The following is a 27,601-nucleotide window of genomic DNA, read 5'->3' on the forward strand; positions in this document are numbered from 1 at the left end:
TTTTTAGAATTTTTGTCTACAACCAGTAAATAGGATGACCCTCTAAAGCAACGCTAAGTTTTAATAAAAATATATTTTAAACAGAACTTCCAAGAGCATTTACTCTAGATAAGTTATTTAATTTTTTGTAAAGAGAAGTACAACTTTCCTAAACCAATTAATCTTCATGTGATCCTCCTTTTCTTTCAGGAAAATGTTGTCTTTCTGTTTTAAATACTTTCCTGCCAGTACCTCAAGCACAAGCGTTGCGCATAATTTTAATCTACATACGAGTATGTTTGTATGCATCGTCGGGCATTACCATCGATAAACCATCAGTTTGACAAGTTCATCAACGCCTTCCAAAGTCTAAACGCCCCAGCTGACTTATGGCTCACTATGGTATGCCCCATTGCTATCGTCGTACATGTCGTTGTTGTTATGCTTTCATTTCATTTTTTTGTTGTTATTGTTTTGTTTATTTTTTCTGTAGAGTTTGAATGTGGTCGCTTGTGCGCTTGTGTGTTAGATAGCTGTTTTGTACACCAGCTTACGCTAACTCAAGCTGGTCGCGCGCTTAACCATTTCAGTTCACTATTGAAGCGCGCCTCTTAGTGAACAGTTCGACAGTTCGTGGCCACAGCTATAACGGTTTGAGTTTGGGCAATAAAAAATTTGTTCAAATTAGGCGAAAAAAAGAAATTTTCCAAAATTTCAACACACTAAGTGAGTGGTTGTAAGCGACAACGAAATTTTTAAGTGGTTAGTACATACCAACTCAAGGTTGTGAAATAAAGTAGCTGTTTGTGGTTTAAAAATATTTTCTAAACTCTTATTAATAAATATAAAAGAAATTCTTTGAAATAATAATATACTTGCACCGACTCTAATAATAATAAATTTATCGTACTTTCGAACAAAAATATAAATATTTGAAAAAAAAAAAACATTAAATATTAAAAAAATAAAAACTGGAAAATTCCTTTATCGAACGGAAAATTGTGTGAACTCTTATTAACTTAATGATTTACGGCTCACTGTATTATGTTGTTGTTGGAATCAATCAGTGTCAGGCAAACAAACAGAGTCAATAATAATTGTCCAATTGTGAGCTCCCCCATAATAGCAAAACCAAATAACGGCATTTATAGACAGCTATATGACAGTGGCGACAGCAGGCAGGCAACCACTTCACCTACATAAATGCATATTTACATATTATATGTATCTAGAAAAGTAAACGGAAAATTATTAAAAATAAAATTTTTAGCGAATTCGCCATTCATTAACATTAAAGGAGTCTAAAAATACGGATTTTTTTTTTTCCTACAACCATTGTAGGCTGCCATTGTTTTTGTTGTTGTGCGAAAAAAAAAATTAACATAAAAGTCCGTCACAATTACGTTGCACAGTTGGTGTCTGTTTTGACGCTGAGCTTACCTGCAAGTCCGTCCGTCCATCACTGCGTGCCTGTTTGTCGTCTTGTCTTACAGAGCTCCTTGGCTTTCGCGCGGCGCTAGACTTTGAAGTCTGCGTTTGTTTGTCTGCCCAGACGCTACTCTATGTGTGTGTGTATTTGATGGCAGTTATTTTTAAATACTTACAGCTGTGTTTATTGTCTTCTAGCAGAACAACAAAGTGTGCTAAAAGCCAACTTTAGGTTAAACAGAGACAGAGAAGCCGCAAACGCATTGCAATCTCGACAGCTGAGCTACTACATAGTTTGTGTTCGCGTTGTGTGCGTGAGTGACCGTCAAAACTTGGTGTCATTAAAACAAATAAACAAACGGCGGTAAAAGTCAACCTAAATTACTTGTCTGGAAATTTTGAGCGCGTATCTTTCAGCTGCTGTTGAAGAAAAAAGTGTGTTTTTCTTAACAAAATGCAGACTTTGAATTTAAATGCCGCGGCGTTGATCGCTTTAATTTGCTGTAATGGTAAGTTGAGAGAAAATCAAATTATTAAAATATATGTATGTATGTTTAATTACACATTTGATAATGACGCTGGCAGAGGTTCACTTAATAATCTACTTAATAATCCTCATTGGTGGTAAACAAAATTAGCTCAAAATAAATTTACGACTAAAGCCAGTGTAAATTAATGACTAAAAGTACTTGTTTTTAGCGCATCTTCTTTGAAATCTACCATACATAAATCAACGTAGGTCAAGCAGACTCGGTCTACATTAATGGGTAAGGTAAATATTACCTTAATTGTGCAGAAATGTTGAGATTTATTGCGTTAAAAAATCACCTGTGAGTAACCACAGAAATGATCTGTGGACCTACATTTAATGCTAGCCCTAACTGTGTCATTTTGATTACTTTTTCAAGTCATTAAAATCGCGAAGGTCACCTAAAAAGAAAAATAATAACATTTGAGAAATGGCTCCACCGCATCGTTCCACTCGATGCCCAAAATTCGCTTATACTATAAGGCCAAATGATACAGGTTCTCGAGAGCATAAGAGCTATGCTATTCATATTCTTTTAATTCAGAATTGTCTTATTTTTTTTCCAAATTAATCACTTAATTGGTCGCCGCCATAATATAGTTAATATTAGGTGACTTTTGACCTTTTGATGCGTAATTTTCAAGCATGGATGATACGTGCGTACATACATCTAAAAAACTTTAGTCTTTATGAATTCTTACATATATATAAATAAGTGTCTTCAGACTTAGTGTCTTCAGACTAAAACAGAATATTAAATGCATTGTCCAGACAGTCTATCTACTTCCTTAATATGTATTTTCTTGTTAAAAAATTTGAACAGTAAAAACCCTATAATTTTAGGCAAACTCCCTATCCACTACCTAACCTCAAATCATACCTTGAGAGCATAATTTTTATGTAAGAGGTGTATGAAGGAGTATCCCTTTCTAAATTTTCAATGAGACCGAAACGCACAATTTGATATTGATATAAACGTTTCCACAAAGAAGTAGATTGTATTAACTTGCCCATGGAAAAAGGTTTTCTATTTTAGATGGATCTATAATTTATAGAAAACCTTTCTAAGTGAGTAATATACCTTTCTATAGGAATTTTTGCACAAATTGGATAATCACAATTTCTGGTCGGTACAGCCTTTTAGAAGACACCCTGTAAATAATTATTCGTCTTGTTGCCCTCATTCTGTAAATATCGTTCAGTATGACAGATATTCTTGAAAAAAATTTAGTTATTATTTTAGTTGTTCGTCAATAATCAATATGTAAAATGTCTCATAAAATCTGTTGAATAAACCAAAAACTATAAAATGTGTTCAGATCTTCCCTAGCCCAATTATAATGAATTCTGAATGAATTTATTTCTTGCACATTTTAAGAGCATCTAATTTTCTTCTTTGGGCTTATTACAAATTAAACAGTTTAAAATTCGTTGATAATAGACACCCTAATGTGCGTAGCATAAATTGAGTCAGCACTTTCGTATCAATCGTATGTGTCTCCAAAGTAATAAAATAATTGAGTTGAAGAAGAAAAAAATCGATTAAAAACGCACAATCGATAAAGTGTCTTAATTTAAGAATAAATTAAACTGCCAAAAAACTGTTTCAACTAATGTCTGCTTTACAAATTGAGATAATTGATTTAACGCACATTTCGTGTGGAAAAGAATGTACTTACTTATTGTAAAGGGTGTTTGTTTGGTAGTCTTCGGGATACAATATATGAAGAAATCCATTACTATAAATTGAAAGTTATATTTAACATAGTCAGAATGATCCCGTTTTGTTAATATATGAAAGATTTCATTATAATTTCACTATCTTGGAATCCCTTGTCTTTATTGACAAGAAACTGAGACTGTCGCTTTTTACAAGCCTCTCTTTAGGCGAATTTTTTACGAAAAAAATTATTCACCAATGACAGGAACAGCTAGTTGTTGTTGTTGCTAGTAATCACCTGCTGTCAGGTCCTTACTGTAAGCTGGATGCATAAGATCCTCCCAAACAAGCTCCCCGAGCTCCTGGTAACTCATTATCCATGTGTGTGTGGTCTTGCGTTGTCCTGATGGAACACAACCCCTTTCCTATTGACCCAATATTGCGGCTTCTGGACAATTGTTTCCTTCAGACATTGTAATTGTTGAAAATATAGGACTTAATTAAGAGTTTGGAAGTAGGATATCAGCTCATATTAGATGATTTCATCCCAATCCCACCAAACACATGGCAAAACCTTCTTGAGCGTCAATCCTGGTTTGGCCACTGTTTGCGACGACTCATAGCGACTCAACCAGTGCCATTTGCTCTCGGCCTGGAATACCTTCATTACTTTTCCTTAAAAAAAAACACTAAGGTTTTTCGATCCTAACCTCAAATCAAAAACAACCGTTAGTGTTATTTAGTACTTCATATGTATAGAAGACTACATGGAATAGATGCATTCGAATTCTTGATTTAATATAATATTTATTCCAACGATAGGCGATTCAATATTCATAAAACCTTATGTAGATGCAAACCGGTGCCACTGACCACCGGCCATTGACCAATGGACCAGTCGAAAAGCGGAACAACGCACAGACGCAACTCGCAGCTAGAGAAAGGAGTACGAGTATTTTTCCGCATTCACTGCACGATACCAATTAACACGATCCCAGATACGCAATCGTTGTCACAGTCACAATAATGGTCACAGTCGACGGTGCCAGTGTCAGGCAATGTTATTTGCGTTAGCCAATTTTCGACCTTTCCTGTAAAGAAGATGTGTAAAAATACAAACATACATATACATACATACTTACACGTGCATGTTTGTATGCTTGTCAAATAATCCGCTTTGATTGGGACTAATCTAGTCGGCAGTGTCTTTCTGACCATCAGAATGCAGTCATCCAGACAGTTGGTCAATCTACGATTTGCAGTTAGCGCGAATTTCGCAATTAGAAACACGAAACATACAAAAACAACACGAACAACAGCGACAGATAAATGCTGGTAATAAAAGACAGCAAGAGCAAGAGGTTGCTAAGGGCAATGGATCGGTCTTTGGCGGCTTCGCGTTGCGTGTTGAACAACAACACAGCTGTTGTTGTGGTCAGCAACGAGTATGGGTATACATACATATGTATATTCGAAACTTGCAAATAGAGTGCATTGTTCGGAGTTAAACTGTTTTGCATGAGCCGCTCTGCACTTTGTCAGTCAAACGATGTTACTGTTATGAGGCTAGAAACGATTTTTTCGAAAATATTTCGCAGATTAAGGTGGATAGATTTTAAAAAAGTGCCAAAATATTCGAAAAAGTTTTACTATCAAAAATGTCTCCTTTCCTCCATGAAAATAATATAATACCAACCCACCAATTCGGGTTTCGTGCTAAACATGGCACAGTAGAGCAAGTGAATAGAATTACAAACGAAATCAGGAAGGCATTCGAGCACAGAGAGTACTGTTCAGCTATTTTTCTCGATGTAGCTCAGGCGTTCGATAAGGTCTGGCATGAAGGCCTTTTATGGAAAATCAAAAACGTTTTACCTTACGAATTGCATAAAACATTGGAGTCATATTTAAGAAATAGGAAATTTACAGTTAAAGTAGCAGATTTTATATCAGAAGAACGAGCAATAAGGGCCGGTGTACCTCAGGGCAGTGTATTAGGCCCTACTCTGTACATAATATATACAGCAGACATTCCAATAGCAAATAACGTATTGACATCCACTTTTGCGGATGACACAGACATAGTAAGCCGAAACAAATGCCCCATTAGAGCATCAAGAGTATTAGAGGAGCACTTAACTTGTGTCGAAGAATGGCTAGCCAACTGGCGTATAAAAATTAATGAGCAAAAATGCAAGCATGTTACATTTTCTCTAAGACCAGAAACATGTCGGACAGTTAAAATAAACAATGTATTAGTACCCCAAGCGAATGAAGTAACTTATCTTGGGATTCATCTGGATCGAAGGCTTACGTGGCGGAAACATATAGCTAGTAAAGTAACTTGCATGAAGTTAAGAGCAGCAAATTTAAATTGGCTTCTAAACAAAAATTCTAAACTTAGCCTAGACAACAAAGTCCTGTTATACAATGCAATCATAAAACCGATTTGGATGTATGGTATTCAACTGTGGGGTACGACCTGTGCAACCAACATTGATATAATTCAGAGATTCCAATCTAAAATGCTTAGAACAATAACGGGTTCACCATGGTACATGCGTAATGAAAATATCCATAAGGATCTTGACATTCCTATGGTAAAGAAGGAAATAGAGTACAGCAGAAAGAAATATATTTCTAAACTTCGTGAACATCCAAACCCATTGGCAAATGCTTTGGTACATTCCACTCAAACTCGTTTAAAAAGAAGAGATCTACCTGCCTACTAAAGAGCAACGTTCTGCCAAAAAGCTCAAACACATTCTTGAGCTTACTTAGTTGTAAATAGATTTAAGATTTTAATACTTATTGTTAGGCTTTAAACAAAGCAGATTCAATAAATAAAGAAACATTGAAAAAAAAAAGTGCCTAGAATGTAATTTCACAGTTCTAGATATAATTTTTGAGGATCGCGTTATGACTTACAATACTTTACTTCAGACCTTCAAAATCGCTGGCACTGTAGATTATTCTCTAAAATTTATTGAGCTATTTCATAATGAAGAGAGAAGAAAAGATAATTAAATTCACACCAATGTCTCACTAAACTTAAAATTCACTGTCATAACCTTTAGAATTTCTTTACTTTTCTAAGTAAAAGGTTGATCCCAGCGATTCGGTAAGGCTCCTCTTTAGATTAAAATTTCCATTCGGTTAGTAAAATTAACCACTTCAGGAACAAAAATTGAATCGCCCTTTCTCAAGCCTGGAGAATATGGTAGCTGGAGTACTGTTCGTAGTCCCCTATGGTATATAAGTGGATAAAGATTTGTCAACAGAAATTTCGCTTGTTGTCGTTAGGCTAAATACTTATGTATGTATATTCTTCAAAGTAATAAATGCTTTTTGAAATATTATATAAATATAATAATAATATAATTAAATATAAAATAAAATACAAATAAATAAATAAATAATAGTACTATTTCCTTGGTTCTTTCTGAAAACTTTCGTCAGGAAATCCAAAAGAGGTCAGGCGAATTATAGTCGAGAGCGGCGACATTAATAATTACATACCATAAGTACCATAAAATTACCTACCAATTACAGTTGTACAGAATAAATTACAAATAACGGTAGTCATCAACAGTTTTACATAATTTCAAATACCCAAACAATTACGTTGACATTCACACATACATACATGCACACATATTTATATAAAAATGTAGATAAAAGCACAATGGTGTCAATATTCCCACTTCAAAAATATTCCCAACGCAGAAAAAAGTCATCGATGACGCTACACATCCGCTTAGCATTCCCTTGACAAGCGTTTATTAATCAGCGGCATAACACTTCACTATTGTTACATTTGCATATATACACATACATATGTACATACATAAATATATTTCGTGGCATTTAGTTGGAATTTGTTGATTTTAACACTTAAGTGGAAATCAAACAGCGAAAAGCGCATACTTATTTGCACACTCATTTGTGGCGATATGCTATATCTACCACATAATTATTCGATGAGTCCACAAATGTACATACATACCTATATGGCCCAATTATGACGCAGTCAATTTATAGAAAAAATATTTAATGTTCTGCCAAACAAAACAGAAGCATAAAAAAATCGGAAATAATGTAATGTAATTGATTGCTAATGAAGAGCTAATTGGGTATGTATGAAAAAATTCCACAATTTCCGAATATTACTTTGTTGATAAATAACAATAATAAAGAGTTAATATATACATATTCGTAGTGAGAGAAGTGATTCATCGATATTACTCACAGAATTATCGATAATTATATAAATAAATAAAATATTAAAATTACTCAAATACTAATCACTAAACAATACCCACTACTTATTATAAAAGCTAAAACCGGTGACTTGTTAGTTATATTAATTCCAACCGACGTCATTAAGTTTCAAATACAAACCCAGTACCAACTCTCATATAGCTCATAAATTAAGTGAGCATATACTCTCAGATATAATGTATGTTGGTGATGAAAATGAGTGAATCGGTTCAGGAATCACCTCAGCCTATATACTATATATACGTGATACGTGGCGCACTGTTGTGGACTCGGCTATAACCGCGTAAGCGGTTTCTACGCCAGTTAAGAAGAAGAAGAAGGAACCATACGTTCGATATACATATGTACATATATATAATAAAGTCCGTCCATAAATTGTGCTATCTTCAAGTAAATATTAAATTTTACACTTTCTGTGCCCAATCCAGACAATTTCGCGCATTCACACCCCTGTTTTTGTTCACAAGTAAATACGGCTTTGGGTAAATATTTTCACGAGTCAAAATCTGTTTGCCTGAATGCAACAATATTGCGCACGAGACATGTCTGTGGAATTATTTAAATATTGAATTTACGTTTTAGGCACGATAGTTAACATAAAGCACAAATGGACAAATATTTTCTGTCTTATATTCTGGACAATTGTATCCATCTTGGAATGAAGTATAAATAATATATAGAATATATGTGATCAAAAAAATTAATTTGGTCAAGGAAAGTTATTGAAATGAAAAAACATTCTCTTGTAGCGTTCAGAACCCGTGTTTTTTTGTAACCGATGATCTTACTACTATTCAAATATCCCAAATAACAAAATGTTAGATTGTAAGACTACTCTAGAACTAATGAGTGCTTAATAGAAATCTCTATAGAAAAAACTTTGGACGGCCGACATCATCCATTGCGTTGGAAACCCACCCGCTTCAACTGACATTTGACTCTACATTTTCTAAGAATATAAATTTCTCAAATACTTTAATAGTGAGAAATTCACTTCAATTTGTGTATCCTAGCTATGAAATTCTGTATTTATATGCAATTATTCATGGCAATTCGTCGAATAATATTAAAAAATCTGAATCTACATACAAATTTGTGGAATAAATAACTAAATGCATATTTTCCCAATCGATTATATTTTCTGTTTAAAATAAATCGTCGCAAGTTTATGTTGTTATTTCAATTGTAGACAGATTTTTATATTACGAAACCACCGGTTAATTTCCATACCAGTTATTATTTACATGGGTGTGTTATAATTAAGATAATCATTAGGAGGGGATCAATTACTATTTAATTGATATTCCGTTGGATTTAAAACGATATACAAACATAGGTAGAATATCTAAAATATTGTTCTTGAACTATGTGATATAACTGAAGTATAACCCCTTTTGGCACACGGAAGTGAAAATCAGTACATTAAGAGCAACCGCATATTTCATTGTTTTTCATTTAACTCAACCTGACTCTTTTTCTGGGAAGCATTACGTGACCGCATAAGCACCGATATCTATAAGACATATTAGTATTTATCCCTGGTATTTCTGGTATTTTAAATAAATGGATATCACAAAGGATTGATATCCAATATACGAATATCTTGTTATATATAGGATCTGCTAAATTATCTGATCGTCGTCTTTTTTCTTCCATATATGAAAGTGCCTTGACCGAAAAACTATATAAGTTCATGACGCCGAAAATGAAAGGAACATAGGAGTTTATTTCCAATGTTTTCAAAATTATGCCAAATGTTTTTATACTCTCGCAGCAAAAGTTTCTAAGAGAGTATTATAGTTTTGTTCACACAACGGTTATTTGTAAGTCATAAAACTAAATGATCAAGGTGATGAGACGAGTCAAAATCCGAATGTCTATCTGTCCGTCCGTCCGTCCGTGCAATGCATAACTTGAGTAAAAATTGAGATATCTTAATGAAACTTGGAACACATGTTCCTTGGGACCGTGAGAGGGTTGCTTTGTTGGGCAAACTCGGACCATTGCCACACCCACAAAATGGCAAAAACCGAAAACACATAAAGTGTCATAACTAAGCCATAAATAGAGTTCTAAAAGTAAAATTTGGTTCAAAGGATCGCACTAGTGGTATATTTGGATGTCATTTTTTTGGGGAAGTGGCCGTGGCCCCGCCACCAAATCGGTTATTTGTATATATCTCGTAAACCAATAAAGCCCAGGCCAGTACCCCACCACACACCATGGAAATAGTTGAAATCGGAAAATAACCACGCCCACTTCCCATACAAAGGTTAGGTTGAAAATTACTAAAAGTGAGTTAACTCACTAACGAAAAACGTCAGAAACACTAAATTTCACATAAGAAATGGCAGATGGAAGCTGCACTCTGATTTTTTTACAAAATGGAAAATGGGCGTGGCATCGCCCACTTATGGGTCAAAACCATATCTCAGGAACTACTCGATAGATTTCAATGAAATTCGGTATATAATATTTTCTTAACACCCTGATAACATGGATAAAAAATGGGCAAAAGCGGTTTACAACCACGACTACTTTCCTTATAACTCAATTTTGAATTCCTTCTGATTCCTTCACTTTATAATGTGTACATAAGGAACCAATGAAGGTAGCGGAATAAAACTTTACACAAATAGTGCATGTCATCTCTGGCTTCACTTGTGAAAAATTGTCGAAAACGGACTATAACTTTTCAAGGCCCCACATATCGAACATGTTGAACTCAGCGCTTATGGATAAATTTTAAATCTCTCAGATAATTTAATGTAATTCAGAAAAAATTGTTTTCTTCTCAGTTCCAAAAATTATTAAAATCGGGTCATAACATCTCCTAGCTCCGATATATCTAATTATAGGTTTTTCAAAAATACGGTAGACTTTATTCCGCATATATGTATTGGTTAATATGTGACATATCTTAGCAAAATTAAGTGAGCGTATAGTCTGGGGTATAGTGTACCTTGCTGGTGACAATGAATAAAATCGGTTCAGGAATTACCGCAGCCCTCATATCTATATATGGCGATTTTCGTTATTCTATTAAACTTTATGCCGAATATGTGGGTAAATTTGTGTGTTACGTAAATAAAATTTCTTCAATAAATTTCGAGAGTATAAAATGTTCGGTTGCACCCGAACTTAGCCTTTCCTTACTTGCTAGAATTCCAAGTTCTTAAACTTTTTAAACCCTTCGTTTGACAATCATTTATCCAGCTCGACAAATCTAGTATCAGAATTTAAGCGTCATTGCCATTATTGCGCCTATTGCCTACTTTTTCCACTCACTGTATGTGTGTTTTAAGTTTATAGATCATACGTGCTATTAATAATACTGTTTACATAAAACGTTCAATTTCGATTTCAATCGTTTCCGCCTGCCGTTGACAGCTCGGAGTTACATAATACACACAAGTAATTGTAAATAAATATGTTTGTGAGTATGATTATTTGAATTTCGCTAAAAATGTAATACCGACGATTAAATTTTTGCAAAATCATTACCGCCAGGCAATGGCATGAGCGTAGAAACTGTCGCATGTCTGTTGGAAATTTGATGATTATATTTAACTTTCGTTTGAGTTGAAGCGCGCGTACAGCTAATGTAATTAGAATAATTATTTTCACAGCGACACGCAGATCGGTTAGCTATGTAGACCCATTTGATAAGATGAGTTGATTTTTCACTGTGTGCACATTGAGCGACTACATATTTTCTAGATTTGTTTCGGAGTATGCTACTAAAGTATAATTGCTCTACCAGAGAATATTCCACCCGATCTAAAAGTTCGTTTACCTAACATAAACCCTACTGTGTTGGAACTATTTTGATCCATTGGATCAAGAACCATTAACAGTGCAGTAACACATCGGGAATAAAGTTTGTAACCTTTTTAAAAAACCCTCACTCCGGCTTTGACAAACTTTGAAGATTCTACCGAGGATTCTAAATACCTAAATACTCAAATCGAATACCTAACCTCGAACTATATTCAAATATAGAAACTTAATAATTCCGCAGTAGAAAGTACTGAAAGAAATCAAGCCTGTCACTGAAAGAAGAAAGTCCCCTCAATTGATTAGAAAAAGAAGTATACCAAAACGTCTTCAAATCAATTTTGTTTCACATCGTATTTACCCATATTAGATAATTTGATATAATACCTTGTATCAATATGACTTTCGAACATATACTAAGAAATCTAATTTTAGAGATGGCATGTAAATAATCTATCAATCACAATGAAATTTTTGGGATATTTTTGGAAATGAATCTTGCAAATTTAATTCAGTTCTCATAATAAACAAATTAAATAAATGCCGAGACGGACATGTAGCCTAAAAATAGAAGACACTGCAAACAATTCGATTTAACATTGAACAGCAATTTTAGCACTTTGATGGCGCATGCTACTTGCAACCGCCACAACTTATAGTTAATTGAGCTTTCAATTAACGAACAACTTCATCAAATTGTCGTCGGACGTCTGCAAGCGTAATAAATTATCACTCTCTCAATAATAACGGCAAATAAAATTTCAAATTAAATGCGCACACTTTACTATTTAACTAAAAAATACTCACATGCTCGCGCTTTTTGTACTTCTTTTTACAGTTTGTGGAGTGACGTTGGCAAATGAGTTCGCCTACAATGGAGCTATGGGTGAGTAAATAAGCAAATGAACTAAATATAACTCTGCCCAGAATGTGGGTACAGATTTTTTTAAATTATATATGCAAGAAAAGCTGTCTGGCTGATTGATAAGGAAACAGAAAGCTTAAGATTAAATATTTCGACGCTTATATCACAGCTGCTGCACTTAATCAATAATATAAAACTGTCAAAACTTCAACTCCCCAGCATCAAACCTGAACATTTGAGAGATACCTACTTCTTTGAAAATTTTTGATATTATAATTTGGGCGAAAATAAAAACAGAACTCGAACAAAACTTGAGATGAAATTATATTTTAAATTAACCAAACGGAAAATACAAATTTTCATCGAAAATGAATGAATGAACTTTAATTTTTTTCCTAGGGCCTGAACATTGGAGTGAACAGTATAGTACGTGCAGTGGCAAGCATCAAAGTCCCATAAACATTGACTCGGTCAATGTGATAAGACGAACTTATCCGTCACTAATTGCTGACAATTTTGGTACACAGCCACTTAGCGCTGAAATAGTAAATAACGGCCACACAGTGGTCGTACGCCTTGAGTATAAAAACCGACCAACCGTAACCGGTGGTCCACTAGCTGGTGAATTTGTTTTCGAACAATTACATTTTCACTGGGGCGATAATGACACATTCGGCAGTGAGGATCGCATCAACAATGTCTCTTTTCCAGCTGAGCTACATATGGTTTTCAGGAATACCAAGTATCCCACCTTCGATGATGCGGCAAAGGAGAGTAATGGTGTAGCGGTTTTGGCGTATTTCTATAAGGTTCATCATACATTTATTCACCAATTTTCAGTTTCATTTTAATGTTTTATTTTCATTTATGTTTTACTTTTTAGATAACAAGAAAAGATAACCCTGAGTATGATGAGTTTACGGAACTATTAGAGCATGTTGTCAAACCAGACACAGTGGCCAAGTTCCGTTATCCACCGAACCTTTGGGATTTCGTTAACACTGAAATCGACGATTATTATACTTATATAGGATCGCTGACCACGCCACCATGTAGTGAGGATGTGACTTGGATTGATTTCAAAGAACCAGTATATATTTCTGCTAATCAGGTTAGAATCACATGACAACCTAATTGGTAGTTTTAAATAGAACTTAACAAATTCGAGTTCAAATTATGGTATTATTGTCGATCCCTTCTGTACACGTTAATGAACTCTAGGTCCATATAAAAGATATAGGACAAGCAAGGCTAGTTAGGTTGCCCACTATAACTGCCCGTCAAAAATATAAACTGTTCTCTCACTCACTACTCTTGTAAATCTAATTTCTCTTACCTGTTCAGAACAATTCTCGTCGGATCATCTCAAGAGCCTGAACGCACTTTAAAACCATGAATAAGAAAGTGCATTCCTCCTACTCCTTCATTGAATCAAATATGCGATTATGAACCAGTTTCTGGCAGTAAATTATTTAAAGAATGCTCCCGTTAAGAACTCTACCTTAGATACTTATACATATATGTACATATATTCTTCATAAAAATATTCTTAAAAGGCAGTACCTATACCAAAAAGGGGATAAGATACAACTTCAAATAGTTGTCAGTTTCCCAAAGCGAATAGTCTGAGAATAATCGATAAATAAAATCGACGATATTTATTACTTCTAATGAGACTGTATACATTCTGTCAAATAAGTACCCGGATCATTTTAAATGCATAAAAATATTGAATATTTGTGTGAAATTTTTTTGTTTCAAACGAAATTTCATGTGCCAAAACGTTTGAATTGAAAAATACCACTTAACCTTAAAAAAGATATAAGTTGGTTTGTAATTATCTAACAATTTTTTTATTGCTTATAATCCCAATTTTCAAAGAGAGCTTATAATGGAGTTGTTTAAAGTTTTCCTAACAAAATCATGATTTGTTAAATTTTCTGTCAAAGGATGAATTTTTATCGAGTCAACGAATCACATCCTTAATAAAATTCCTCGCTGACCTCAAGTTATTATTTTTCATAATTTATTATATTTATTTTCTCATTCATCTATATTTTTTTATTCAGATCGAACGTTTCCGTCATCTCTACACACACGACAATTCGCCAATGACCCACAATTACCGTCCACTACAGCCGCTTAATGATCGTACCGTTTATTCTTCGCTTCCTTTGAGAGAACCAAGTAATCGCACCAAGACGCCAGCAACCGATAATTTGACTGGCGGAGCAGCACTGCAGAAGCCAGTTGGACTCGGTGTTATAGCTGTGATGCTTTTGTTGAGCTTGTTTACCGCTGTGTGAATGACAATCGCTAACTTTTCTTAAGCGTAGTGAAATAACAGTATATAAGTCTTATTGCCAATCACATTTGTATGGCCAGTATGTATTAACAGTTATTATTTGCCTAATTCGACGCTTACCAAAGTATAAGTATTACATGTGGACAAATTTGTTGGGGTGCTTTTGTACATAAGAACATTATGGTGGTCCTAAAATGCCAGAAGAAAATTATGTATCAGGTTTTCGAATTCTCAATTTTTAATTTGATAATATTTATTTCTAAGTCAATTTAATGCACTGAAATGAATTGAAATTATTTTTATGCAATATCGATTTTTTTTGTGGTGATACTCAAGGCATTTAAATTGAAATCAATGTGACCCAAGTGCTATGAACCTCAATCGTCTCCTAATGGACGCAAAATGTGAATGCGAATGTCTTTGACCGTGGTGTTGTCGATTGAGGGAATTGAAATTAACAAAATATCACCCTATTAGTTTTTTAGGACCCACCCTAATAACCCCTAAATTGTATACTACAAATAACATACATATGAAGATGCACATAATCATGAAATTGTTAATTAAGTTCGCGCGTACATAAGTACAGGCATATATATAAACTCGTGCTACTTTAGTTATAATTAATTGAAAACAGTATTCTCACTACTCACATACCATCTAATGATTAAGTTAATTTGAAATATGTACCCATTAGGATCGGTATTTTAATTTCGTGATTTATAAAAGAAATTGTTAAAATAAAACCAAAAGTATGTACAAATTTCGCAATATCAAAAATTTGCTTTTTGGTGAGGTAGTCCGGTTAATAATGCCAGAGCAGAGGGTTTTATATACAAACCAACATGTGGCATCTTGTGGTCGGAAATTTCTTCTTCCATTCGTTTTTCTTTTTGTCTCCTTCTGTCTTTTTATTCGCTGAACTTTGTCAATGTTGTCGACTAACTTATACAGCTCTCGTTTCATCTGCGGTATTCGTCGTTACCAATGTTTATGGGACCTTAAATCTTCCGCAAAATCTTTCTCTCGAAAACTCCTAGTGGCGTCTCATCGGATGTTGCCATCGTCCACGCTTCTACACCATAAAATAGGATGGGGAATAATGAGCAAGAATAGAGTTGGTTTTTGGTCGCCGAGAGAGGACTTTACTTTTCAATTGCCTACTCAGTCCATAGTAGCACCTGTTGGCAAGAGTGATTCTGCGTTGGATTTCAAGACTGACATTATTATCGGTGTTGATGCTGGTGCCCAGGTATACGAAATTATCTTTAACTTCAAAGTTATGACTGTCAATAGAGTTAAGACGCGAATGAGCTGACTGTTTGTTTGATGACAGGAGATATTTCGTCTTGTCCTCGTCTTGTCCTTGTCGAAAGCAGCTTTAAAACGACAAATAGATGGTGTGTGTCGATCCTCTTTTCACGGGTCTTCTCCAAGATTTGGCGCATGGTAAATATCTGGTCAGTTGTTAATTTTCCAGGTCTAAAGCCACACTGATAAGGTCCAATCAGTTTGTTGACAGTGGGCTTTAGTCTTTCACACAGTACGCTCGATAGAACCTTGTATGCGATATTTAGGAGGCTGATCCCACGGTAATTGGCGCAGATTGTGGGATCTCCCTTTTTATGGATTGGGCAGAGCACACTGAGATTCCAATCGTCAGGCATGCTTTCTTCCGACCATATTCTGCAAAGAAGCTGATGCATGCACCTTATCAGTTCTTCGCCGCCGTATTTGAATAGTTCTGCCGGTAATCTATCGGCCCCCGCTGCTTTGTTGTTCTTCAAGCGGGTAATTGCTATTCGAATTTCTTCATGGTCGGGTAATGGAACATCTGTTCCATCGTCATCGATTGGGGGATCGGGTTCGCCATCTCCTGGTGTTGTACTCTCACTGCCATTCAGCAGGTCGGAGAAGTGACTAAGACTATACGCTCACTTAATTTTGCTAAAATGTCTCACATATTAACCGGTATATATCGTGTAAATCCCAACAGTTGTTTGAAAACACTAATATATATTGGAATCAGGAACAAATTGTGACCCAAATTTACCCATTTTGGGCACAGAGGCACACTATTATAAGAAACACATCCCCTTTGAATTTCTTTATAATTTCTAAGAGATTTACCGAAAATTGCGGTAAAAATCTAGTTACAAGCACTGCGATCCTTATGTTCCATATATGGGGCTGGAAAATTCGATAATTTTTAAATTATTGTGGTCACATCTCAAATACAGTGTTTGTGTAATGTTTTGTTCCGACATCTTCATTGGATATTGATGTATATATTATAAACTAAACGAATCGGATAGAATTCAAAATTGAATTTGATTTTTTTATTTGAATTCAACTTTTTTAAAAAATATTCTGTTTGTCAGAACTGTTTGGATAGTTAATCAATTGCACGGTATGTATTTAGTTTAGCATTTAAACGTATCCTAAGCGTGTCGGATTTGCTATAAATTCGTTCACTATTAATTTTCAATTAGCGGAATTTCGATTTGGAAATGGAATATCGCATTTAAGAGACAACTGATATGCAATGTGATTAAAAATGTATATACATAACTCTATATCAACTTGAAAAATAACCCTGCAGCGGTCAGTAAAGTACGTACAGATGTTAAGTGAATAATGTTAAGTTTATCATACAAAAATTAATTGGAAGATTGCAACCACCTAAAAACCCTCCCCAATGAAACGGAAACAACAGCCACGGATGAGTGGACGGAAATACCGCTTGTAATAATCGAGTAATGCAATTTCAGAGAGTAACAGTTCGGCTCAGAGTTACTCAAACTGTTTGAACTAAAACTTTCTACTTTATTGGAGATACATCTTGAGCATATTCGAAGAATCCTCTCGATCAAATACTTAGAGTTGTTAAATGTTATTGCAATTTGAGCAATTTTGAAAAATGCATATTTAGTTGGGGCCACGCATTTTGACATCTTAACTAATTTTTGATTTTTTATAGGACCCAATCATTGGGGTGAAAAGTTTAACACCTGCAGTGGCAAGCACCAAAGTCCCATAAACATTGATTCGGTCAATGTGATTAGAAGAACTTATTCGCCAATAGTTGCTGATCATTTTGGTTCGGAGCCAATTAGCGCTAAAATATTAAATAACGGTCATACTGTAATCGTACATCTTGAGTACGCCGAAGAACGTCCAACTCTATCGGGTGGTCCACTAGTTGGTGAATTTGTGTTTGAACAGTTCCATTTTCATTGGGGCGATAATGACACATTCGGCAGTGAGGATCGCATCAACAATGTCTCTTTTCCAGCAGAATTGCATATGGTTTTCAGGAATACCATGTATCCCACATTCGACGAAGCGGCAAATCATAGTAATGGTGTAGCGGTTTCGGCGTATTTCTATAAGGTTCTCTATATATTTGTTCAGCAGTTTTCAGTTTCATATTAATATTTTTTTATTTTTTTACTTACATTTTATTTTACATTTTTAGATAACAAGAAAAGATAATTCCGCGTATAAAGAGTTCACGGCACTGTTAGAGCATGTTGTTAAACCAGATACAGTGGCCACGTTCCGTGAACCACCAACCCTTTGGGATTTCGTTAACATTGAAATTGATGATTATTATACTTATATAGGATCGCTGACTACGCCCCCTTGTAGTGAGAATGTGACTTGGATTGATTTTACAGAGCCAGTACATATCTCTGCTAATCAGGTTAGTTAACATATTTGTCTATAAACTATAGGTTAATACAAATATTATATAGATCAATATAGAGACCGTTATGAAGATATAGATAGTTATGTAAATGCATCTGAGCTTATTGCAAAACTTTCATGTTCCTCTTCAAATAATTTGTACTACGGACTGTGTCCAAATCTTGTTTTTTCACAAGATTTGTATAGATCTCTTGGGAGAATCATACAATTCCATTTATTGGTTTCAGTAAGAAAAAATCTTAATGGATGAGAGTGGTACTCATCTGAGGGGTCGTTTTATGACTCTAACTTACTACTTCAAGGTTTAGTAATGCCCCTAACATGGTTTACAACTCAACTACTATTCAATTGAAATTTTACAAGCTCTTTCTTTCTTTCAACTTTCTGAGTGTGCATATTTTTAATATTAATTGAGTAAGGGTGCAACAGAACATTTTATACTCTTTCAATTTCTTGTTATAGTTTTATTAAGAGAACACACAATTCGACCAATATGTTCGGCATAAAGTCCAATAGAGGGCTGAGATAATTGAAGTTGATCTGACGACTTGTAATTCGTAATGGTAAAGAAGACTTTACCTGATTTAAAGTTGAGATGTTTCAATTGAACTAAGTATTTTTGTAGTGTCTACAGATTTTTAATGAACCCATTGGAAGACCAATAAATTGATTTTTCTCATTGTTTATTGAATTTATTGTTTTCCATAATTTATTATCTTTATTTTCTCACTCTCCTTTATTTTTCATTCAGATCGAACGTTTCCGTCATCTCTACACTCACGACAATTCGCCAATGACCCACAATTACCGTCCACTTCAGGCGCTTAATGATCGCACCGTCTATTCTTCGCTTACTTTGAGAAAACCAAGTAATCGCACCAAACAGCCGGCAAGTGCTATACCTTTTGTAGATAATTTGGTAGGCGGGGCAACGTTGATGAAGCCTTTTGGAGTCGGTGTCATAGCTATAATGCTTTTGTTGAGTTTGTTTGCAACTGCCTGAACAAATAGTAATACGTCTTAACCCAATTGGCGCCGCTGTTCCTGATCAGGTACAGCAAAAATATTGAGGGTATTTGTAAAACTTTTCAAAGTATTGTTGTTTGGTTCCATTTATTTTAATACGGCATACACGGTGCGCTAAATTTAGGTGAGAATATCAACAATATCTGTCACAAAGTGGGTTATAATTTATCAGTGTGAACGCTTATAAAGGCAAGCATACAATTTAATTATTTTTTTATTGATCTACATGTATAATTGTTAATTTATGTATCTTATTTTGTTGTTTGTACCTATACTTGTAATATTATTAATGAATAAATCGCAATTTAAGTACACCCCCCTACAAGGGGACCTAAATATTATATTTTTTTGTTTTTCATACTTAAGTGTTTATTTTGATTGTAAACAATAGTAAAATAAATATTTTGCAAAAATTACGCTGTTCATTTTACTTTGGCGGTTAATGGGTTAAACGGAATGGAATAACATTATATAAGTTTTATTGCCAACTACATTTGGATGGCCAGCATATATAAATTATTATTTGCCTAATTCGATGCTTGCGAAATTACTAAAGTTAGAATTACAAAAGGTCTGAAGAAAATTAAGCATCAGACTTCAGAGGTCTCAAATTGTTAATTAAGTGCTCGCGAGCATATGTAGTTTATGTATTTTAGTTATAATTAATTGAAAACAGTATTCTCACTGCTCACATATCATCTAATGATTACGTTAATTTGAAATATGTACCCATAAGGATCTGTATTTTAAAATTATAGTATATTTCAAATTATATTTAAATTGCATTTTATAATAATTTATAAGAGAAATTGTTAAGATAAAACCAAATTTTTTTCCGAATTTTAAGTATTCGTTTTGTTTATAAGAATCTTTATAGATTAAAGCTTTGAATGTAAAAATTTTAAAATGATAAATATCCGAAATACCGTCAACGATATTCGTACAAAGTTCTTCAGACATAGACGTAGAAAATAGAAAATAGTCTAACGGCGTCAAATCGCACGACCGAGGCGGTCAATTGACTGAGCCATATCGTGAGATAACACGTTCACCAAAACTGATTTTCAATAAATTTATGATGACATTCGCTGTAGCTTGTAGCGCCGTCCTGTTGGAACCACATATTGTCCAAATCCATATCATTCAATTCAGGCAAAGAATATTCGGTTATCATTGTGCAGTAGCGATTCCTATTCACAGTAAAGTGCCGGTCTTGATCATCACGAAAGAAGTACGGCCACTGGCGCCACCGGCCTATAAACCCCACCAAATCGTAATTTTTTTCGGGATGCAATGTGGAGTACGTGTGGATTGCTGCCTAACCAATAACGAATATTTTGCTTATTGACGAAGCCATTCAGCTAGAAATGAGCCTCATCGCTGAAGATGATTTTTCGATGAAAGTCCGGGTCATTCACGAGTATACGAGGATTCTGGTGGTCAAGCAGCTTCAGTTTTTGCGTCAATTTGATCTTGTAAGGAAGTAGGCCAAGATCTTTCCGCAAAATTTGACACAACGACGTCACAGAGATGCCCAACATTTGAGAACGACGTGTGAGAGACTGATTTGGGTCTTCCTGAATTGATGTGCTAGTGGCAGCAATGTTCTCGACACTACGAACACTTCTTTGTCTCACTGGGACGGGAAAATTTTGTAATGAGTCTGTGGATTCAAACGTTTCAACTAGACGCTCAATTGTTGATCTGACAGGACGATTATGACGACCATAAATTGTTTATAGCGGTCTTAAAGTTATAGCCACGGACTCCGAATTTTGGTAATAAATTTTAATAATTTCGACTCGTTGTTGAATCTTACATCTTTCCATGATGGAATGGCGAAGCTTACTAAAGTGATATGTTAAAAGAGCGGTCGTCTATTAAAAAACTCTTTAGTATGGGGTTGTTCCGGTTACTTAAACTCAGCTAACAAAATTACACCACTTGTTGAAGGTAAAAAATTACGAATAATAATTATTCTAACATCAGCCGTTAGACTATAAATTACAATTCAGCAGCTATTAAAGGTCGGTGTAGAATGCAGAATGCACCAACCACATTAACAAATCAAACAAATCCGAAAAAAACCTTAATTGCATTGCTTATTAACTTATTATTATTTATATTCCAAACCACAAGATGATTCAGTATAAATTATTTTACAGAATCTGCCGAGTGTCCTGGCAAATATCCTTCTCCATTAAATATCAACACTGTGGACATGATTAATCGAACTTACGAGCCATTCGCAATGGGGTCCTTTCAGGATCAACCAAAAATTGCTGAACTGATAAATAATGGAGACACCATTTTTTTAGAGCTCCAATATGACAATGGTGAACCATATATATCCGGTGGACCGCTCGAGGGGAAATTTCTTCTCGAACATATATACTTTCACTGGCTGGGCAATGACACATTCGAAAGTGTGAATCACACCAATTCTGTCTTTTTTCCAGCTGAGTTGCATCTGGCTTTCAGAAATGACAAATATCCCACATACTTCGAAGCAGCCCGCGTAAATAACGGTATTGCAATGTTAGCCTATCACTATAAGGTACATCATTTACTGTTCAATGGTTGGTTCAAGTTTGAAATTTGTGCTTTTTCACTCTTTTATTTTTAGGTGACGGAATTTGACAAAAATATTTATTATGAATTTATGAAGGCTTTAGAGGATGTTATCAAACCCGGTGCTGTGGCCAAAATTCGCGGTCCACTAAAGTTGTGGGACCTCATTTCGTATGATATTCATGACTATTACACCTATACGGGTACATTGACCACGATGCTATGCGATGAGGATGTTACATGGATTGAATTTAATGATCCAATTGAAATTTCCGAAAATCAGGTATGGGGTATAGGTTTGCAAATACACCCCAATAAGTAAGTTATGTCTGGAGTAAGTAGGCGAAACTAACGCTGAGCTCCAGACTTTACGTTGTCATTTCATTTTAATTATTTGTGTAGCTCTTACTTATTTCTGCTGATCATTCGTCTATATTTTTTCCCCTACATCTTTCCGTCTAGGTGGATATTTTTCGAAAACTCAAAGCGTACGATATGTCACCAATGATCTATAGTCAGCATCATATGTTGCCGCTTAGTAATCGCACGGTGTTTAATGCGTTTATTTTGGAAGACCCAGACAGCGGAATCCCGATTTATCACAGTGCTGTACCATTTGTGGATAATTTAGTTGGTGTGGCAGCTACGTGGAAGCCTGCCGAAATCCAAATTTGTATTGGCATATTTTCGGTTTTGATTACCACATTGATCACATCTGCTAGGTATATCATAGCTTAAGCAAAAGAAATATTTTACGATTGCGAGAATTTTAATGCATTCTTATTTCTAATTATGCATTGCAACGCTTATTGTGAATTGAATACGAAGCCTACCAAAATATTTTTATACTCTCGAAACAAAGTTGCTAAAGAGAGTATTATAGTTTTATAGGTTGTAAGTCCGAAAATTAAATGAGTTAGATATATGTATGTATATATCAAAATTATCAGGATGACCAGTAAAGTTCAAATCCGGATGTCTGTCTCCCCGTCCGTCCTTGCAAGCTGTAACTTGGTTAAAAATTTAGATATCTTGATGAACACGTACATGTATTTCTTGGCACCTTAAGAAGGTTAAGTTCGAAGATGGGCGGATGGGCCTCTCCCACGCCCACAAAACGGCGATAACCGAAAACATATAAAGAGCTACATATAACTAAGCCATTAATTAAGCAATGGAAGTAAAATTTGGTATGAATGATCGCATTATGAAGGGGCATATTTGGATGTAAATACAAAGGTATGATGAATACTATGCTTTATTTCAGTAAGGAAAACCACCAGAAATCTTAAATTTCACTCAAAATGATATACAAAATTTTAAATGGGCGTACCGAATATGTGACCCATATTGTTTGTTATATTAATAAAATTAAATAAATAGATTGCGAGAGTATAAAAAGTTCAGTGACAGCCGAACTTAGCCCTTCCTTACTTGTTATTAATATAAGACATATGTATGTGAGGTATTCGGTATAGGAAGAAGTTTATGAGAAACTGAAAGGTTAGCTTGATAAACGTATGAATGCAACTCTGTTTTTGTAATAGCCGAACCGTCTAGCAGAGAGAATATAAGGCGGTCTCACCAAAAGCTTTTTATTAAGATCTCAGTATTTATGAAAATTAAATTGTAATTAATATATTAATAATATATTTTCGTTAATTGTTTATCGCTGTTTGAACCATTAAGCTTTTGTGATTTCGCTAAACAAAACTACTATAATAATAAATAAAACTGCTGTATACAAAAGAAAGCATAATTTTGGAAAAAATTACGGTTTATTTATCAACAAAGACTCCCATACAAAACTACTCCACCAATTTCAATGAAATTCGGATCATAATATTTTCCTGGCATCCTAATGATATGTTTTGAAAATAGGCCAAATCGGTTCACAACCACGCCTACTTCCCATATATCAGAACTTTGAAGCCGGTCTAAATAGTTTACTTTAAAATATATAAAGTAAGCACTAGTGAAGATATCGGAACAGAACTTTGCACAAATACTGCATTTATAGTGTGGCATATCCCGTATCATCGAAATCGGACTGTAACTTTTCGAGGCTCCAGAAATCGAACATGTGGATCTCGAAGTTTGCGGCTATTTTTTATTGAAAACATCGGGAAATCTCTCAGATTTTCTAAGATGAAGTTTATATCTAATGAGACTGGCATTGAAAGAGGATTACCCAAATACGCACATCTCTGATACTCGTAAATCTGAAATAAATTCAAAGTATTTTTCTTAAAGTAAGTATAGAATTTTTGTTGGAAATGTCATAAAAAGAAAGCCTCATCGTTGCCCGAACTAAACCTCAACGAATCTCAAAAAATCCTTATCTTCCTTTGTGTTCCGTTATTTCAAAACTATTATTGGTTGCAGTGGAATTACATATAACTAACGGAAGTGTTGCGAAACCTCAGCAGTCTGCAATTGTGATTGGCGTTGCAACCGTTTAGCCGGTTATAGCCGAATCGACAATAGTGCGACACCTCTCTCTCTCCTTCACAGTTCGGCGCCAGTTGGAGATCCCAAGTGTAACCAGGTCGCTCTCCACCTGGTCCCTCCAACGGAGTGGAGGCCTTCCCCTTCCTCGGCTTCCTCCGGCGGGTACTGCATCGAACACTTTCAGGGCTGGAGTGTTTTCGTCCATTCGGACAACATGACCTAGCCAGCGTAGCCGCTGTCTTTTTATTCGCTGAACTATGTCAATGTCGTCGTATAACTCGTACAGCTCATCGTTCCAACGTCTGCGGTATTCGCCGTTGCCAATGTTCTGAGGACCATAAATCTTACGCAAAATTTTCCTCTCGAAAACTCCTAGTGTCGTCTCATCTGATGTTGACATCGTCCAAGCTTCTGCACCGTAAAGCAGGACGGGAATGATAAGCGACTTGTAGAGCTTGATTTTGGTTCGTCGAGAGAGGACTTTACTGTTCAATTGCCTACTCAGTCCAAAGTAGCACCTGTTGGCAAGAGTTATTATTATTATTAACCCAAACGATTACCCTCCTCCCGCCCAACCGACGCGTGGGGCGCAGTCCGCATACGAGCGGAATTTGCCGAGTCTAGAAAGGCAAGAGATTTTTAAGCGTCCGGTTCTCAAACTGCTCAGCTACAGAAAGAAACATTTCAACAGCTGAGATTTAAAAATATATAAAAACAAAAAGTTAAAAATTTCTGAATATTATTTATTAAGAGAAGACAAAATAGTTTTTTTGATGCTAAATATTGAGTCAGATGGATCAAATGTGCTGGAATGCGAATTAAAATCATGACATATTCGGCAGAATGGTTCATTTAACTCAAAATTTGTTCTAGAAGATTTTAGAAATAATGGTCTAAACTGCCTGGATGAACGCAATGGGACATTAAACTTAATATCAGACAAAAGGAATGAACTACAAACTAAGCCATTCAATAGTTTTACTAGGAAAATTATACCTAGCATTTCTCTGCGACTAGTGAGTGTGGGAAGACTTATAAGTTTTAAACGACTAGTATACGGGGGAAGATTCAATCTTGAATCCCAATGTAAGTGGCCTAAAGCAAAAAGTAAAAATTGTTTTTGAACGGACTCAAGCTTATCAGAATGGGATTGATAGCTAGGATTCCATACCACAGAACCATACTCCAATATAGGCCTTACCAATGTTGTAAAAAGAATTTTAGTAATATACGGATCACTAAATTCTTTAGACCAACGTTTAACAAAGCTAAGAGCACCTTTAGCTTTTAAGACAATTGAATTTACATGAGAATTAAAATTTAGTTTAGGGTCCATATTAACTCCTAAATCAACAAAGCTGAAAACTTGCTCTAAACTGAAGTTATTTATTACATAGGGGGAAAGATCAACAGTTCTACGGGAAAAGCACATCGTTTTACATTTTTTAAGATTCAGTGGCATATCATTTTTGTGACACCAAGTAACTAAATTATTTAAATCCGATTGCAACTCAGTCCTTTCTTCATGAGAAGTATATGATTTAAAAAGTTTTACATCATCCGCATATAATAAAATTTCTGAAAACTTAATTACTGAAGGTATATCATTGATGAACAACAAGAACAGAATCGGGCCGAGATGACTACCCTGTGGAACCCCTGAAGTGACACTAATTGAATCGGATAACGTATTATTAAATAAAACTTGTTGTTTTCTGTTAGTAAGATATGAGGATACCCATTCAAGAAGTCTTGGTTGAAAACCAAGAAGATTCAGTTTTTGCAAAAGAATTGAGTGGTTTACTCTATCGAATGCTTTACTAAAGTCTGTATATATAACATCAGTATTCTTATTATCCCTAAAACCCATTGACACATGGTTTACAAATTCAAGCAAGTTAGTTACTGTAGATTTCCCTTTACAAAATCCATGCTGAGAGAATGAAATTAAAGGAGAGATTAAGAAAGTTATTTGGTCAGTGACAATAGCTTCAAAAAGTTTGGGTATAGCTGACATTTTAGCTATCCCCCTATAGTTCTCAACAGATGATCTAACTCCACTTTTATGCAAAGGTAATATAAAAGAGTTTTTCCACATTGACGGAAAAATACCTTGTTTAAGAGATAGGTTAAAAAGCTTAGTTAAGGGCAGATAGATATATTTTGCGCAATTTTTAAGAAAGCTTGAGGGAATCATATCAGGGCCATATTTAAACGAATTTTTTAACGTAACTAAATAATTTAAGACATCTGTTTCAGAAATAATTGGTGTATTAATTACAGTACTCGGACATAACACTTGATGATATGGCACATTCATAGGGTAGTTTGAACAATAATTGGATTTGAAGAATTCTGCAAACATATTAGAAATAATATAATTGTCACATGACATTGTTGATTTATATTTCATCGCGGACGGAAAATTTGAAATCCTGCGTTTGGAGTTAACGAAGCCATAAAACAATTTCGGATTACGAATAATATTATTTTTTACTTTGATTATGTAGTTTTTATAACATTTTTTGTTAAGTACCTCAAACTGACGACGCAATTTAGAATATTTTAAATAGTCAACAAGAGCTCCAGTTCTTTTATAAAGTTTAAAAGCACGAGCTTTTTTATTTTTTAATTTACATAGCTCATTCGAATACCACAAATTTGAACTTTTTCTTTTGATAATAAAACATTTCGGAACAAATCTTTCAAAAATATTATAAATTGTTTCATTAAAATGTGATACATTTAATTCAATATTACCACTATAATCAGGCCAAGTCAATTTAGAAAGTTCACAATTAATCTTTTTGAAGTTAGCTTTCGCAAAGTTGAACCGAGAACAAAGGTCCTGTTTGTTGCATACAAGTAATTCGTCTATGATTTCGATATTAATTTCCAAGGCAGGGTGATAAGAGTCCTCTGGCAAAACTAAAGGATCAGATAGGACCACAGAAACTGTTGAAGAATTATCAACATAGACCAAATCTAAGAATTTACCAAACTTGTTCGGAATTAAGT

The 27,601-nt window shown here is 34.7% G+C and overlaps 2 protein-coding genes across 6 annotated transcripts; both read left to right on the plus strand.

Moving 5' to 3' along the window:
• Positions 1–534: 534 nt before the first annotated feature.
• On the plus strand, positions 535–20,270 carry LOC114805345 (carbonic anhydrase 1). Of its 5 annotated transcripts, none has more exons than XM_054229211.1 (6): positions 535–741; positions 1,586–1,916; positions 12,493–12,540; positions 17,805–18,217; positions 18,303–18,530; positions 19,287–20,270. In XM_054229211.1, the coding sequence occupies exons 2-6, from the start codon at positions 1,862–1,864 to the stop codon at positions 19,536–19,538; spliced, it is 996 nt and encodes a 331-aa protein (XP_054085186.1). In that variant the 5' UTR covers positions 535–741; positions 1,586–1,861; the 3' UTR covers positions 19,539–20,270. The 5 variants fall into 5 exon arrangements, with proteins under 5 accessions (XP_054085186.1, XP_054085184.1, XP_054085185.1 ...); XM_054229209.1 differs by having other exon boundaries at positions 542–741; positions 1,606–1,916; XM_054229210.1 differs by having other exon boundaries at positions 544–741; positions 1,609–1,916.
• Positions 20,271–21,659: 1,389 nt separating this feature from the next.
• On the plus strand, positions 21,660–22,870 carry LOC105221178 (carbonic anhydrase 6-like). Its single transcript, XM_029046195.2, has 3 exons — positions 21,660–22,118; positions 22,188–22,415; positions 22,595–22,870. The coding sequence occupies exons 1-3, from the start codon at positions 21,783–21,785 to the stop codon at positions 22,868–22,870; spliced, it is 840 nt and encodes a 279-aa protein (XP_028902028.2). The 5' UTR covers positions 21,660–21,782.
• Positions 22,871–27,601: the final 4,731 nt, after the last annotated feature.

Source organism: Zeugodacus cucurbitae, chromosome 4 (assembly GCF_028554725.1).
Source record: "Zeugodacus cucurbitae isolate PBARC_wt_2022May chromosome 4, idZeuCucr1.2, whole genome shotgun sequence".
In the NCBI taxonomy this organism is placed as follows: Eukaryota; Metazoa; Arthropoda; class Insecta; order Diptera; family Tephritidae; genus Zeugodacus; species Zeugodacus cucurbitae.

Excerpts from the sequence above, each read along its gene's own strand:
- LOC114805345 (XM_054229211.1), top strand. The coding sequence starts at position 1,862 with ATGCAGACTTTGAATTTAAATGCCGCGGCGTTGATCGCTTTAATTTGC. Across the intron at positions 1,917-12,492 it reads CGCTTTAATTTGCTGTAATG|TTTGTGGAGTGACGTTGGCA; the intron begins GTAAGTTGAGAG and ends TTCTTTTTACAG. Across the intron at positions 12,541-17,804 it reads CGCCTACAATGGAGCTATGG|GACCCAATCATTGGGGTGAA; the intron begins GTGAGTAAATAA and ends GATTTTTTATAG.
- LOC105221178 (XM_029046195.2), top strand. The coding sequence starts at position 21,783 with ATGATTAATCGAACTTACGAGCCATTCGCAATGGGGTCCTTTCAGGAT. Across the intron at positions 22,119-22,187 it reads TGTTAGCCTATCACTATAAG|GTGACGGAATTTGACAAAAA; the intron begins GTACATCATTTA and ends TTTTATTTTTAG. Across the intron at positions 22,416-22,594 it reads TTGAAATTTCCGAAAATCAG|GTGGATATTTTTCGAAAACT; the intron begins GTATGGGGTATA and ends CTTTCCGTCTAG.